Raw genomic sequence first — 15,871 nt, 5'->3', positions numbered from 1 at the left:
AGGGGAAGAAGGCATCTGTATCCTGTGGATCTAGCTGCCCTCCTGAAGGAGGAATTAAGGAACACTTTTTTTTCCTAAAATGAACTGCTAGCAAGTAGAAATCTTCTAGTATTTATCATAAGAAGATGGGTTCTGTTTCTGTCAAGTCTTGGAATAGGTGTCCTCGATGAAAAAAGAACGGATAAGAAGCAAGTGCTTTCCTCCTGCTTTCCTTTAGGACCCTCTTTTAAAACTCAGTGATGAAGATGAAGATAACCTGTAGGAAGCTAAATTTGCTCACCTCAAGTGAAAAAGAAAACAGAAGTGTCTGCATGCTAAATGGATTGAAGTAACTGCTAGTGTTAAAGTTAAAAAATATCTTTCACTTTGTATACTGGTTTGGAAAAGAAAGTAACTTTATAGTAGTATGCCTTATCCCTTCTGCAGTACCAACTACTTGTTTCTCTATTCTGGTTATTACCTATTACAAAATCACCAGCTCTAAGAGATGCTGCTGGACGTTGTCCACCTTTGCTCCGTCCTTGTGTGTGTGAATATTTTGGCACAGTCTTCTATAAACAGGATGTGGAGCTGCCGGAGTGCTGTTTGACTGCAGTTGTCAGTGCTGTGGAAAGAGCATGGACAAATCCTAGCTGCTTGCATTTTGTGTGTGTATGCAGATGTGCACAACCTTCTTCCCTTTTTCCTGAGATGCTATTAAATTGACCTCTGGGAACTTGATCCCAAAGACCAAATACTGTAGATTAAATACAGCAGGTAGTTCTGCCTTTTGTGTCTTGCTGTCACTGCATTACTTTTATTATGATGTTAATCTTTAAGACTATTCCAACAACTTCATTCTGAGCTGACTAGTTAAACTAGTAGCTTGGTAGCTTTGTACGAACGATGCATTTAATGCTGCCTCACTCTGCATGTTACTCTTCTGGGCTTGAAAAACTGAGCACTGTTCTGATGCAGAATTGGTACACAGTCCCTGGTATATAAAGCCTCCTGAAATGGAGACGCTTCTTTGGAGAGAATCTTTAAATAGGATGCTTGAAAAATAGGATGCTTGAACGGTCTTTTCCCAGGTAAATAAATACCGCTTTTCACTTAGTTTCAAGAAACATGGCATACAGCTGCTCTTTACTCCTAGTTGTAAAACAGGCCGTTTACTGACTGAAGCAAGCTATTGGCATTATTGCTAGCAGCTGCTGAACTCTTAGTGTTAACTTAAACAGCTCATAAATGTTAATCACATTGCAATTTTCTTAGAGCTTGTCTGCATATCCCAGAGGCACTAGCTAATGTCACACTCTTTTCACATGAACCGATAACATTTCCTAGCAGAGATTCCAAATAGGAAAGTTATAACTCACTAGTTTTATTGTGATGACTGAAGTTCTTTAAAGCTGTGCTTCTAACTACAACTGCACCAGTACTAATATGGGTTTATTAGATATGTTTCAGTAGACTCAAAGTAGCTGGACGTGTAGTGGAATGAGTTCAGGCTTGATCGGACTATGCTGTTTGCTTTCCGACCCGTTGTTTGGAGTTCTATGACAGTCATATCCAACTTGAAACTTTTTGAACAAAATCTGTGCAGTTTATTGCATGCTTTGATTTAATGTCATTTTTGTGTTGTAATGGTTTTGCAGCTATATAGATGTGAGAAGTTTTGTTATAAGAAATTTAACTCGCAGGCATTGCAAAAGGTATAAAGGTTGCTGTAGAAATGTGTGTTAAGTTACATGCATAACAAGCAATTAAACAGTGTGCTGTGGCCTTTTAACAATCCCTCTGACCCTTCAACCGATGAAAATGGGTTTTACAAACAAGACAGAGCTCCTGGGCAAGCTAATCCTTTCTTTCTTTCAGGCCAGATTCTGTTCTGTCTAAACACTAATAAGGCCCCATGATGTGGTTTTGAGGTGGTTAAAGTGATTGTTATATACCACCAAAGAAATCATGGATAATTAAATAAAAACCTGCTATGTTATTGTAGGAGTTTAACATTTTGATTTCAATCACTGTGAAGGTCAGAAAGAGGACAGCGTTGTTGCTAGTGCATGCCACGTGAGGAAAATAGTGCTTACTGTTTTTAAAATCTGTTCCTCCATCCTTACTTTATGTAAGCATTTAATGGGACTTTAAGCTGGTTTTTTGGGGTAGTGCTATGTGTTCACCAGACTTGTATGTTGTACCTCGAGGCAGTATGTGCTATGAGAATAGCCTCAACTGCAGTTAGTCTAGGCTGCCGGTATCAGCTGGTGAACACACCTGGCTGCAATGCAACTGTTCTGTGTAAGGCTATATGCTCTTTCTGCCCTGCTGTGTATTTGGTGCTGTGGTTGCGTGTGTGTGTGCTGTTCCTCCCTGGGGTTCTCTCCTGGCCACCTGCAGAAGAATTTCTGTGGGGAACAGGGACAAGCTTTGCACGCTGATGCTGAACTGATCCTGTCCTGTAAAGTGAGAGGTCCCAACTTTAACTGGAACCTCATGGGCTTTACAAGATAGACTTTATGCAAGGAAGTGTGGTTTAGAGTCAGAAGATCATAAACAGAACTGTTTTTTGTGGTCGTGAGTACTGAACCAAAGATGTGTAAGGCTAAGACTCCAGTGTACAGAAATCTGTGAGCCAAGGGATTGGTCTCAAAACCTGTATTTACAAGGATGGGAGTAAATGTTATTCTTCTAGTAGGTGGATGTAAGAATTTCTCTGGACTTGCTCCTAAAAGCCTGGGGAAAGATTGGATAGTACATGATCTAATGTTTTTGGAAAGTAATGAAATGCAAAACTCAGTGGGAAAGTAGAGGAGACTTCAGATTGTGTGTGTGGTTAAATCCTAAATACACTTGCATAATAGCATGCAAGAAGGGGGAGCTAGAGAGTAGTGCTTGACTTTAAGAAACTTCGTACTTTGCTCAGCATGGCACTTATTGCTGATTTCTTGGTAAAATTCTGACCGAGCAAAGCATTAGTGCAGGAAGCTCAGGAATACCCAGAGCAAACGTGTCTGTTTGGGGGAAGGTGTAATTGAAAAAGAATTTTGGATTTTTAAAGTTTATGAGCTTGCCTATTTGTAAAAAAAAAAAAAAAAAAAAGTACGTGTGTGTTAAAGATAGTATGACCAGCCAGCTGTTGATTCTGGTCATGTATTTCTCAGTGCTTGGGGCAAGGAGGGCTGTATCTGTAGGTGTAACTGGCATATCAGTCATGCTTTTCAGGGGGGTTTCTAGTTGTGTGGTTTTATCTCCAAAAGAAGTACGGAATTAAAGTGAAGTAATAAAATTAGGTGCCTTATACACATTTCCTGCAGCAGGTAAAGATGACTTGTTGAGACTAGATACCACTTCAAATATCCCCACTTCTGGTTCACGAGAGGGGAAAAACACAAAACTGAATATCTCAGTGAGGACTATGTCCTTTCTGAGTGTGACAGCAACTTTGTTCTTCATTCTTAAACTAATAGAATGGAAGCATGCTCAAATGATTGAGCTTAAGAAATGAGCTAAAGTAGTGAATTTTGAAGAAAACATGCATTTTGGTTCTTTTTCAAAATTCTGATCCAGAAATATTGTACTGTCTGCTTCCCTAGTTAGAACTAGGGTGGGTTTTTTTGGGCATGTGTATATATTTGGACTTCGGTGTGAATTAGGTGCTGATGAAAAGCATAAAAGACTTGACAAAAGTTGTCTGCATACAGAAAGTTGTATACCTTATAAACCTTGGCAAACACTACTTAAAAATTAATCTCAAGGTTTGGTTTCTGTACCAAAAAAAGGGATGGACAATGAAATGAACCATTCTGTGTCAGAAGCTTTCATTGTTTCTGTTTGATAATTCTGTAACCCCACTGAAAAGTCTGAATGGATGACCTAAATGTTGTTCCAAATCCCTGAGTGGAGGAATAAATTGGTCTTGAACGTGAAGTCCTGAGTTGAATTTGTAGAAGACTTGAAGCAAGCAGTCACTAAAAGGAGCTGGCAGAACTTAAGCATACATCATACACCCCAAGTATTTCCTTGTGACTGTACAGCTTGAAACACAGGCTAGTCAAAGAAGTGCTTGCCTATCCAGGTAGGGAGACACATCACCAATAGCATCTTTCATATTACTTGTGTGGCTCATAAGTGGGAAGACAGACTCAAGTTATTAGCAGGTAGCTTGTGTTTTTGTAGATAACTTGTGTGGGGAGAAGGCAAGTGGTGGAGAATGGAAATATTAAGAGGTGCAAAACAAAGGTTGTCAAAAGTACTAATTGCTTCTTTTTCTTTTTCTTGCAGACTTTCAAGTGCTGACCTTCTTTATCTATTAAGTTATTACAAACTTTTGCTGCTCTGCGAACATATAAAGATGTCTCGCAGCCCTGATGCTAAGGAAGACCCTGTGGAATGCCCCCTTTGCATGGAGCCTCTGGAGATTGATGACATCAACTTCTTCCCTTGCACCTGTGGCTACCAAATCTGCCGTTTCTGTTGGCATCGTATCCGCACTGATGAGAATGGACTTTGTCCTGCTTGCAGAAAGGTAAATATCCTGGAACAGCGGCTTGTCTTGCACATATCACAAGGCTCTTGCATTGTGTTGGTACCAAAGACATCCTTTTCCTTCGGGGAAACATTCTTCTAGTAATGGCGTAGCTCAAGGGTGAGGTGTTGGATCTTTCAGATTGTCTGCATACATGTCGAAGCCGTTGTGCAGCTGCTAGTCTTGGTTTGTTAAATTCAGAACTGGATTAATAGGGGAAGCTGTGGATCAGAACCAAGGCATGCTGATGCTGGGAGAACTGCCAAAAGTAAAAAGTCCTGTGATTTGGGGTGCTCATGCATTGCCAGAGTCTTTTCAGGAAGGACAGTGAGGATTCCAGCATCAGGGGTTTGCTGAGGGCCCAAGGTTCAGCTAAACTAGCCGAGCTGTCTGAGGCAAGCTTATAAATCACCTGCTTGTTTTGTGGCACTGGAGCTCTTAATCCATTTTTCTGGACACTAAACTTATAAACGTTTTGGAAAATATATCCAATGGTGATAAATTATAAAGCTTCTCAAAATCTAGGCTAAGTCTACTTGTCTAGCATTCTGATCTTGTTGCCAAATGCTTAAAGGTAGTACGTTGAGAGTCACACTTAATTTCTCCCTGTCTCTTAATTGATACCTGGCTGGTACTGTGGTTGGCCACAACTACAAACTTCAACTTCACTAAGTTGCCCACTTTTTCCTTTGAATTTTCTTCCTCCTTAGTGTTTTGCTTAGCCTTATTACTTCCTTATCATCAATGTTTAGTATAAAATTCGTTCTTGATATCTTCTTTAATTCTAACGATACTCCTTGATTGTAACTTTCTTGCCCGGCCTTCCTCTTTGTCTAATCGCAGCTACTTATGTCTGCTCTTTCTCCTCTTATTTAATTGTGATCCTATCCTCAGTTTATGCCTTTGGCTTCCTGTCTCATGTTACAGCTCCCTTCTCAGACCCTGAGTAATCTTACTTGAGTTCACTATCTTCATTCACTGCCACAGCTTTCTATAAGCACTTCCAGTCATTTTCTTGTTGTTCTTTTGGGCTTTGGCTACACTAGAGCTCTCGCTAACCTGTGTTTGGATGCCTCTGCAAGCTTGAAGGCTATCCCACAGCAACATACGTTTGTTAACAAATAGCACAAATTTGCTGCAGTATTTGAGCTGTATAATCTACAAGGAGGATCTACCTGTCATCGCCAAATTGGTCTCCACATATGACACCTGCTGTAGATGACACATGCTGTTATAGTAGTTCTTATAGTACAAGCAAATATCTACTCTGCTGGTACAAACATGAGATTTCTGGAATTTCTTTGTGCAAGTTGCTTCATGTACCTGGATTTATTATGCTACTCTTTGCCAACAACTGTTTCAGTCATCTCTGATCATTTATTATTGGAAGTTTGTGGAATATATTGGAAAAAATCACAGAATCAGCATGGTATTCACTTCTTCTGGGTATCTGTGGATTCTTTGACATAAGGATACAGCCACAGCTGAACTACCTTGTGGAATAATTTGGCATGTGATTGGATACGCAAATATTTTGTGGAGTTGGATACAATTTGATCAGAAAAACAGTTCTGGGAGAAAAGCTGCAATGAGTACTACCTTCACAAGGAAGCACGCCAACTATTCCAGGAGAGCAAGGAGACTTCTTTCACAGTAGACGAGGATTATATTCTTGATACTTTCTTCATCTGTGGATTGCAAGATGTTCTTGAGTAGAGTTGCTGCTATTTCACTGGATTGTAGAAGGTCTACGTAGAGGAGGCTGAGGAGTAAACTCCTTTTTGTGGCACAAAGATATTGTGGTACCAAGACCCCACTAAGATCCTTGGAATAAACCATTTTGAGCTACCCAATTGCTGGCAGCATCGAAGAAGTCTGAAGAAACCACCTTTTGAAGTGTGGTGTGTCTTCTGAACCAGGTATGTGATTTTGAGTGCAGCGTGTTTAAAATACTTCGTGTCTGTGTGTAGTAAGATTTCTGGGGAAAAGATCTAAGTAGCATTCTAATTCACGTCAACGATGGTGTGCATCAGCTGTGATCACTCAATATGCTGAAGTGCAGAAAATAGCAAAGCAGTAAATTCTTGCAAATATGTTTATTGTAGGAAAGTTTATAGTAGGTACTATGCTCTCAACAGGCACATCTTGTTTATAATGCACATGCTAGTGCAGGATTCTTACTGCAAAATGGAACGTGAATATACGTATATGAAAGCAAGGCCTCATATTAAAGCATATGCGTATGTCATGCGCAATTACTTAATAGAAAACTGCTCTTGGTGCCAAGGTTGGTGAGTGCAATTAAAGTTCTCCAATGGTTTGGTTGCTTGTCGATGAAGAGGAGCAATGAAATTTCTTATCTGGGGATTTTGGCCAAAAGATTCGGGGAAGATTTTTGAAACAAGTCCATAATAAAATAATAGCTATACTCTTGAGTGCTGTCTGTGCTGTACATTTGATTGTGCCTTGTGTATGTACTGCTATTTTCCTGAGCATCTCTAACTTGCTTCTAACTGAAAAGATATCTTGCATTGTTCTCTACCAAGGAGAAAGTATTTCTACATACTTGAACTGATATATAGCTCAACATATGCATGTGCAGAATATGTTCACTTGACTGCAGTCAGTTGGGTTAGCATGTCCTGAATTTTCTCCTGTTAGTAATAGTAGTAGACACACATTTGCTTTGCATTGTGAAAGTGAGGGGGTAGAGTGACTCGAAGTTGAATGTTGGATGGTAACTAGTATTTGTAAGTCTGAACATATTAAAGGCATTGTAAGCTTTGTGGCTTTTGAAATACTCACAAATTGGTTTTGCTAATTTCATTAAAGACAAAAGGTGGTTCCTTAAACAGAACCGACTTGCTCTCAAGTTACTGATCCCCTTCAGAATTGTAGGTCTAGTCAATTGTAAGATGCTAAGCAAGTGTTCCTGTTCTTTCCAGTCAATTGGTTTCTTAACTGTGGGTGAAATAGTCACTAACTAGTCAAATTAAAATGAAAATATGCTGTTCTCAAAAGAGATTTCTGCAGCCAAAAGCAGGTTTACAGGTCAGCAGACTCACTGGTTTCAGCTGTAAAGCCAGGGATTTTTTTTGTGGTGATTTTTTTCTTTAAAATATTCAGTGGCCTAGGTACTATTTTTGTATGAATGTCTATTATTTTAGTCACCTATATGGCTTTAATAGAGCATAGCACTCAGACCTTAATGTCAGTTGTTAACATTTTTAAATCTCCCAAATGGGATGGCTTCAGAAAAAAAAACCCAAACACTAACAAAAAATGCGTAACTCCTTCACTTAAAACTTAATTGCTCTGCCCTTCACCAAATAGTATACTTTGATATTCTGCTGTTCTTGTAGCATGGCTTTGTCATTTTTCTCCATTTCCTTGACTTAGTAAGCCTTTTTCCTCCTACCACATTGTATTGGAGATTAAGTAGTGAACTTATGACCAAGGAACTAAAATGTTTTAAGCATGTTCATGTCTTTCTCCTACTCCTGTCTGTAGGAGCACAGTCGTCAAATGTCAGTTGTTTCCTTCTGTGCTTTTAATGCCATAACTGAATAGTTTAGTGCAACAATTTGTATTTAGAAATTGCTAATTTTTATTGTAATAAGTATACTGTATGCTATGCATAAACCTTATTGACTTTCTCTGTATTTCTCATTTCAGAACCTATTTGGTAGCAAGGAAACAACTGGGAAATGTTGGTACATCCATTGTGTGGAAGGAATGTGACCCCATCTGGGAATGACAAAAGCAGAGTGCTTGATAAATCCCAGCTCAGCTCTCAACAATTGGGAAAATGTGGGGAAAAAGTCTGAAAGAAAACAAAACTTAAATTACAAGACAAGCTTAGTCAGGAAGACTAAGAATTCATCAAGGGCCATCTCTGATAAAAGACATGAGACTACAGAAGACATATTTGAACTTTTTCTTGTAGGACTACCAGCAACTCACAGTTAGTGTAAACAAAGCCCGGTCACTTGCTGTGTTGGCAGATCTTGTTCAGGTGGCTTCCATGGGTTTTGCTGAAGAGGATTTGTATAACTGAAGTGGAGGGTGTCAGCTAAATTTAGACAGCGAATCTGTGATGTTGACGTATCTTAGTGTCTTGTATCTGAAGATATTTAAATGCTGATAACATTTGATGTAGCTACTTTGCTTGGATCTCAAGTCCTCTACCAGCTAAGGAATCAGTCACAGTAGAGCAAACAAGTATCATCTTATGCTTCTTGGCCATTGGGAACAGCTAACCTCTTGTCTTACACCATGCAAAACAGAATTAGATTCATACTTGGCCAAGGTGTGTCCTTTTTTTTAAAAGGAAAGTCATGCCTAATGGCATGGCCACTTCTGCTGTTGCAAGACCTGTGGTCTTCTCCTTGTTTTGTAGGGTTGGACAGAGTAAACAGCAGTGAAATGATGCTTCGAGATGCATGGATAGTCAATCCACCTTGCTTGGCTTTCACAGTCACTTTCCGCTATCCTTTGATGCTTATGTTCTGTCCATAGTTGAACTGTCACCTGAGTGCATGAACTTGTGGGAAGCAGTCACTCTGAGGATGAAGTCATTTATTGACCTATTCTGTTTGTAGAATGGCTTTGTCCTTATTTAAAACAGGATTTTTCCTGTCCTTATTTTGAATGGGATTTTTAAGACTTAAATTTTCTTAGCACCAACAGCATTTGAGAAGATCATTCTATGCATATTTGCTTCCCTCCTTACATGTACAATATCACTTATCTCTCATCATGCTACATGTTATGTATAGATAGGAGTGTCTTTTATCACATCTTAGAACTGGGTTCTGATTCAGTCTTGGGACTCAGAGGTGCATAGATTCATTTACAGGTCCTGAAAGTCATGATGCCCAACTACCCATATTCCTTTAGAAGCATTAAATATGTCATGGAAGTGATAAGCATACATATGAAACATTTTCTGTATAATACAGCACTACAGTATCTAGTGAGAACTTTTGATTACTCTGTTGCTAAAACAAGTAGTGTTATCCATGGTGGCAAATAAATGATTAAAATCCTCAGTCAGGTGGTCTTGTACTACCTGCTGAGATGTTGTTTTTGTTCCCTGATTCTTGAAGTTACTGCTGTTCAGTGCCTCCTGGTAGTTCTCATGCTCTTCTGTACAAATAGGAAGCAGTGTCTTTACTATGGACAAGTAAATATTCTGCTCAGGCTTATGCTTGAGTTATCCAGCATGATTGCAGACTTCTGTTCAGGACTTCTAGTAGCAAATTGCTGTACAGAGGAGGAACATGCTTCTCATTTGGTAATATACTTTTAATGTAGTTATTCTTGGCAAGAAAGAAGCTGATCAACTTTGGCACTGCTTGCTGTAGTTTTCTCGGGTCTTCAGGGGCCTTACTGAACCTCCTGAAGACCATGAATTTTTCATTTCTTTCATAGTACCAGAGAGCAACACACTTGAATGCCTTGCCTTGCATAGGATGAAATCTGGAGAAGAAATTCAGTCTGTGAAAGGCTGGTTTGTAGGGATCATACCACATTGCTTGGTGTAGGGCAAGCTATTTTATTTTTGGAGCTATATATACCTTGTACTGGTATTTTCTTCCCATTCTTACCTGAGCTCAGCTTGACCATCATAACTGAATTAGCTCTCTTTGTCAAGCAATGTGGAATTAAGAAGGTCTTCAGAGACAGAGTTGTATACATGTGTTGAAGCTCAAGATAATCATCAGCTATAGCTCATCTCAAATGACCTCACTAATGTGGATCCTTGTTCTTCAAATTATTGTTAAATGTTCATTAAGTGAAATCTGTATGAAGTATTGAGTGTTACTTGTGCATGACATAACTTTGAGGAACAGTATGGTCTTAACTTGTTCTGAAAGGGTAACTTGAGTCCTTAGTGTGCTTTCATGCCAAGGTCTTAAGTGTGTACGTTTGGCTAACACTAGGTATCTTACAAGTTTAAATTGCTTTGTGATACTAAAAGCAGATTCCAAGGAACTTGGTGCTAAAGCTTGATAGAGTCTGCTGAAGTTGACCACTATTTTCAGAAGATGTCTCAAGTATAGCGTAATGATGCTGGACTAAACTTCTTAAACTGTAAAGTGGATCTTGTTTTGTTTGGAGATGTCCTCAGACCATCAGGTCTAAGAACTACTCAGTGGCTCTTTCAGTAGCATCACACAAGTATGGGGAATACATGCTTTTAAACTAACCCTTATTTTCATCTGCTGTAGGTTTTCTCAGGTTGTTTAGTATGACATTTAATTTGTTATTCTACTGTTAACAGAGGACAGTCAGGAAACTTAAGTACGTTTTTGTTGGACATTGAAACCTTTTGTTATGGTAGTACAGGCAATGAACTTGGTTCAACATATTGGTGAGCTTAAGTTCTTTACCTCAAGTCTTTACTTTAGTGCATATATCCTGTATGCTTCTTGTTTTTAATTCATCTTCAATGCTTAGGAAAAATCTGTTTTTTTATATACCTTTTTCTGTGCTTAGCATTGCTGTGTGTGTGAAATATGAAATTTAACTTTTCAGTCTAAAAAAAAACATGAGATGGATAAGGAATATGGAAGTGCTTTGAGAAGCAATGTGGGACAGAAAACATTTCACTGTAGTCTGCAAGACAGGGCTAAAATAGTGCCTTTATACCAATAGGCACGTAACCTGCACAAATAAAGCAGTCTTTCTGTGCAACGGAGATTTTTGTTTCTGTTAGTTACTTTTAAGATTAAAATCTAGAGTTGTCTGTTTGAGGAGTTACCTGTAGATGTGTCTGTAGAGTTATCTGTAGATAATTTAGAGGTTAAAATACACCTTTGTGCAGGGAAGACAACCTCAAGCTTCAAACTGACACAGAAGCATGGCAAGAACACTATTAAATCAGTACGCAGTTAGCTGTGCTGAAACCTCTCTTTGCTAGGAGAAGTTAACCATGTAAAGACTGAGGCACGTAATGGTGTTACTGTAAACCTCGGTCACTGAAAGCACAATTTTGTTTAGATTTCTTATCTCCTAGTATTCACGTTTGTTAATACATTTAAGTATTCAAATCAGTATCAGACATATAATGCAAATATGCAGGGCGCTCTTTCACCCTACTTACTATGCCATGTTAGTGAAATCTTAACAGGATGTGTTGGCTGTCGTGTTGTAGCTGCTTCTGGTGTTACTAGACTGAATAGGCAGCTCAGTTAGAATGCAGTTCTTGCTTATGTCAGTATTATAACCGTAAATTGGAGAATTCCATGAAAATCTGCAAGATGTTCCCTTTCTCTAAAGGTCTCAGTGTGCTACTTTTATGTTATGGCTGGCCATAACAATTAGAACGGTGTAACAGGAGAAATATATGTTAAAATGTCTGGATTAATGATTTTCAAATGTTTGTTATAAGTGTTGTTCTTAATTATATTTGTTATATCTAGCCATACCCAGAAGATCCAGCAGTGTACAAACCACTCTCCCAGGAAGAGCTGCAAAGGATAAAAAACGAAAAGAAACAGAAACAAAATGAGAGGAAACAAAAGATATCAGAGAATCGCAAACACTTGGCCAGTGTACGGGTTGTACAGAAGAACCTTGTCTTCGTGGTAGGGTTATCTCAACGCCTAGCAGATCCAGAGGTGAGCACTTCACACTTGCAGATCTTGCTCTTAACTTACTGTCAGGAAACTGCTGGAACATTCTTGTGCCTACCCTTGTCTGTCTGTAGTGGGTACTAAATAAAACAGCTTTCAAAATTTCCGTGATACTGATGCTTTTCTTAAGGCAACTACTGAGCTTCCTACTCCAAAATAATTGTCTTTGTTTTTGAGAGTATGGATGCTTTATTTTTACGGAAATTGTTCTTTGTATTCATTAAAGAGCTTGATGTTGAGCTTAAAACGAGTTTAACACTTTTAGTTACTCACTTTCCTGTGCTAGGTCTGCTGGCACTACGCAGCTGTGTCATGCACTGCCTATTCTAAACTACGCAACTGTGCTATGCACTGCCTATACTGAAATGGGAGCCAGTTCAGATTATAAAGAGCAAATATATGTGTAGCACAGATCTGTAAGGACAGAAGAAAAAAGTCAACAGCTGAAGTATACCTAGGAAGGAGTACAAGAGTAAGGTCACTTGAAGAAATAATTAGTAAGAGAAGGACCGAGGAAAGGCTTACTACTCTGTATCATCAAAAATAAGTTTTTCATTTGGGGAAAACTGTTTAACTGGATTAAAAAACAGCATTTTTAATAATGCTTTCTTCGCTTCCATCATCAGTCAGCTGCAGATAGCTAATGGAATTAGTGCTAATGAGTAAGAGTACCTTGAATTAGAATGTGGAAGGAATGTACTACAAGATAAATAGATGTCTTCAAGAGTGTTGTGCCAAGTTAAATTTGCCTGATTGGACTAAACTGTCTGGAGAAACCTCAGATATAAGTGACTGTTACTGAGGACTTGCTGAGAATGGGCCACATTTTGGTAGGCTGGAAAAGAACAAATGTAAAACACTTTTTAGTGAAAGGAAATAGGATAGGAAGCAAAGAGAAAAATCAGTTAAACTGATACAACCTCAAACACTACAGTTTTGACAAGAATATAGCAGCAAGTTAACTGCAATAGCACAAAGCCAGGCCAATGTTGACAGTTGCTTGCAATTTATCATTAAAAAATGCATTAAGTTTCTTTGAACAGAGAGTGGATTTGTAAGAGGAAATAATATACACAACTCTTTTTTAACCTCAGGTAGTTCCACGCTTATTTGCATAATAAGTGGGAGGGTGGTATTATATTATGTGGTGGTCAATATTTTCACTGATATGTCAAAGGATAATGGGTATTTACTGAACACTGTATGTAATACCCAGATAGCTTGATTTCAGAGAAACCTAGCCTGAAAGAGAGAGATGGGATAGATCTAAAAGAAAAAAAAAGCTTCAATATTTTCAACTTGTTTTCCACTTAAGCAGGCAAAAATCCTCATGTACAAATAAACATGATTTGGAAGGGGAGACTGGCTGCTATTTAATGTTTCTGAAAATAGGCCTGTAGATTGTAATGGAATGTACAGGTGGATCCACTTCTGACACACACTTTTGAAAATTGTGACGGCCATGCTGCCATACGTTATCAGGTGTGCAATCAGTAAAACACTTGAAGAAATCCTTCTCCTTAGGACTGCCAGTCTCCTCTGGAATGGTGCCCAAAGGTGGCATTGGGCCTTTCAGGAGCAATGTAAATCAGCTGAAGAACAGTCAGAAGAAACCAGTGAGAGTTTCTAGTTGAATGTACAGTGTGCCCTGTACTTCTACAGGACTTTTGCAACATGATTAATACTGCTTGATCTTGAAGATGTTGATGCTCCCTGAAGAAGGGAGACAAGGTGGTTAGGTGAAGTTCTTGGATCAGTACAGTTTAACTGTATTGTAATATAAATCTGAAGATGTAGTTGGGGAAACAAATTGTCCTTTCTTCCTCTCAGCTTACATAGGCTCAGTCTGAGTAGTCACTTCTTCCCATCACAGGGAAAGAAAAAGAAAGGCTTTTGGTAGCAGCCTCTCAGATATTGCCAATTCCATTGGCACACAGGTAACCATTATTCAACAAAGTTACTTAGTATGCTGAAGAAGTTTCTGCTTTGCATAGGATCCCCAAATAGTTATTACTTAACTGATGCAGTGAAAGGCAGGACAGGATTTTTTTTTCATTCTGGTGTGATATTCAGTCACATTTCAGTGTAGTGTTGTTTCTGCAACATTTTTTTCTTGCCCCCTATGAAGTGTCATATTTTTTCCTATACTTAGCCTTAAGTTTTTTTTGAAAGATTAGACTCAAGTTAATTAATTTACTCTACTTCTCTTGGTGTGGAGCAAGTGAGTCAGGATTCAGCTGTTTTTATTCTGGCAGTTAATATATCTGAATGCAAGTTTAAGGTGGTTATTTTAAAACTGGAATTCATGTGATTCTGGATTTTTCCTCAAATTATAAAATAGGTGCATGCAGGAATGTTTCATGTTGAATGGGATATATATTGCCAGAGCGGAGTTTAGGTAGTTCAAATAACAAAAATAAAACACAATATAGTATATCCTTCATTTAAGTTCTTTACTGCAGTGGCAATGCACTTTGTATTGCAAGTAACAGTGTTTCTCACCGGAAAAGAAATCTGCATCCGTTTGTTTTTCCATTTGTAGAAAAGATGTGGGTTTCATTAAGTACGCAGGCAAAGTACAGTCCCATATGAATTGCAGTTAACTTTCCAATATACATCTTTAACTTTCTTCCTTTTCTTTTTGTAGGTTTTGAAACGACCAGAATATTTTGGGAAGTTTGGTAAAATACATAAAGTTGTCATTAATAACAGCACATCATATGCAGGCTCACAGGTAAGACTGTAGCGGCTCTTGTGACTTCTATTCCTACAGAGAAGATACGTATTTGTCCTGTGAATCCAGGGAACTATTTTTGTTTAAGCAGTAGATTAAAGTAGTAAAAAGAAAATACATAATATTGCAAAAGCAAAATTACTGTACTAGCTGAGGCATTTGTCCAAACAGTTTTGAAGTTCAATTGGAAGATGCAGAGTAAGTAGAAAGATTAAAAATCAGGAGACAGGATGAGAATCTTCAAAGCAGCAGAAACATGGCATTCTTTCACTATTCTGCATTTCATGGACAAAACACCATTAATTATTTTCTGAACCTTAAGGGATATTTTGATGCATTTGTTTTCCTTCATGCATCAAATCTAAATTCTCATGAACTGTTTTAGGCTACTTTCAGAAACATCTGGCCTTGAATGTATCAATTTCTGAAGTGAGCTAGTATAAAAGCAACTTAATGCTCAAGTCTGTCTGGAAAAAAAAAAAAGGCATGTTTTCTTTCTAGGGTCCAAGTGCCAGTGCATATGTAACCTACATCCGGTCAGAAGATGCTCTCAGAGCCATACAGTGCGTCAATAATGTGGTGGTAGATGGCAGAACACTCAAGGTGGTAATGCTTTTACATTTTCATATATATGTGCTAGGATACTGATATCAGTGCATACCGTAAACTTTTATTTGTATAGATGTGCTTGCGTTCCTGAACAAAAATGTCCAGTTTAGCGGGCTACTGATTTTTTTTGGATCTACTTTCCTACCATTAATCACAGCATGGAATTTTAGTGAGCTTCCAGCATGTGATGCTTGAGGGTTGGCAGGTAGGTTCAGAGCAAAAGTTTGAGACCAATGTACCCCTTCCCCTTTCTCACTGTGGCTTTTTTTTGTAAAACTTAAAAAGATTTTGTGAAAACCTGATTATTTTCTTCTACAGAACATTTCTGTAGTCCAAATGCATGAAGTAAGATTAGAGAGGAGTGTATCTCTGCAGTAG

The 15,871-nt window shown here is 38.5% G+C and overlaps 1 protein-coding gene across 11 annotated transcripts in view; it reads left to right on the top strand.

Moving 5' to 3' along the window:
* The window catches only part of CNOT4 (CCR4-NOT transcription complex subunit 4), a 90,419-nt gene that overhangs the window by 45,272 nt on the left and 29,276 nt on the right, over window positions 1–15,871 (top strand). For all 11 annotated transcript variants that reach the window (XM_080595599.1, XM_080595604.1, XM_080595602.1 and 8 more), the window contains 4 exons: window positions 4,267–4,510; window positions 11,938–12,135; window positions 14,798–14,884; window positions 15,386–15,487. In XM_080595599.1, coding sequence (XP_080451725.1) covers window positions 4,337–4,510; window positions 11,938–12,135; window positions 14,798–14,884; window positions 15,386–15,487 — 561 coding nt within the window. In that variant the 5' untranslated portion in view covers window positions 4,267–4,336. Of the gene's footprint in view, window positions 1–4,266; window positions 4,511–11,937; window positions 12,136–14,797; window positions 14,885–15,385; window positions 15,488–15,871 lie in introns of those variants that run through there.

The sequence above is a fragment of the Anser brachyrhynchus genome (genome assembly GCF_964034855.1).
Source record: "Anser brachyrhynchus genome assembly, chromosome: 1".
Taxonomy (NCBI): domain Eukaryota; kingdom Metazoa; phylum Chordata; class Aves; order Anseriformes; family Anatidae; genus Anser; species Anser brachyrhynchus.
This window is presented reverse-complemented; position numbering and strand designations above follow the sequence as displayed.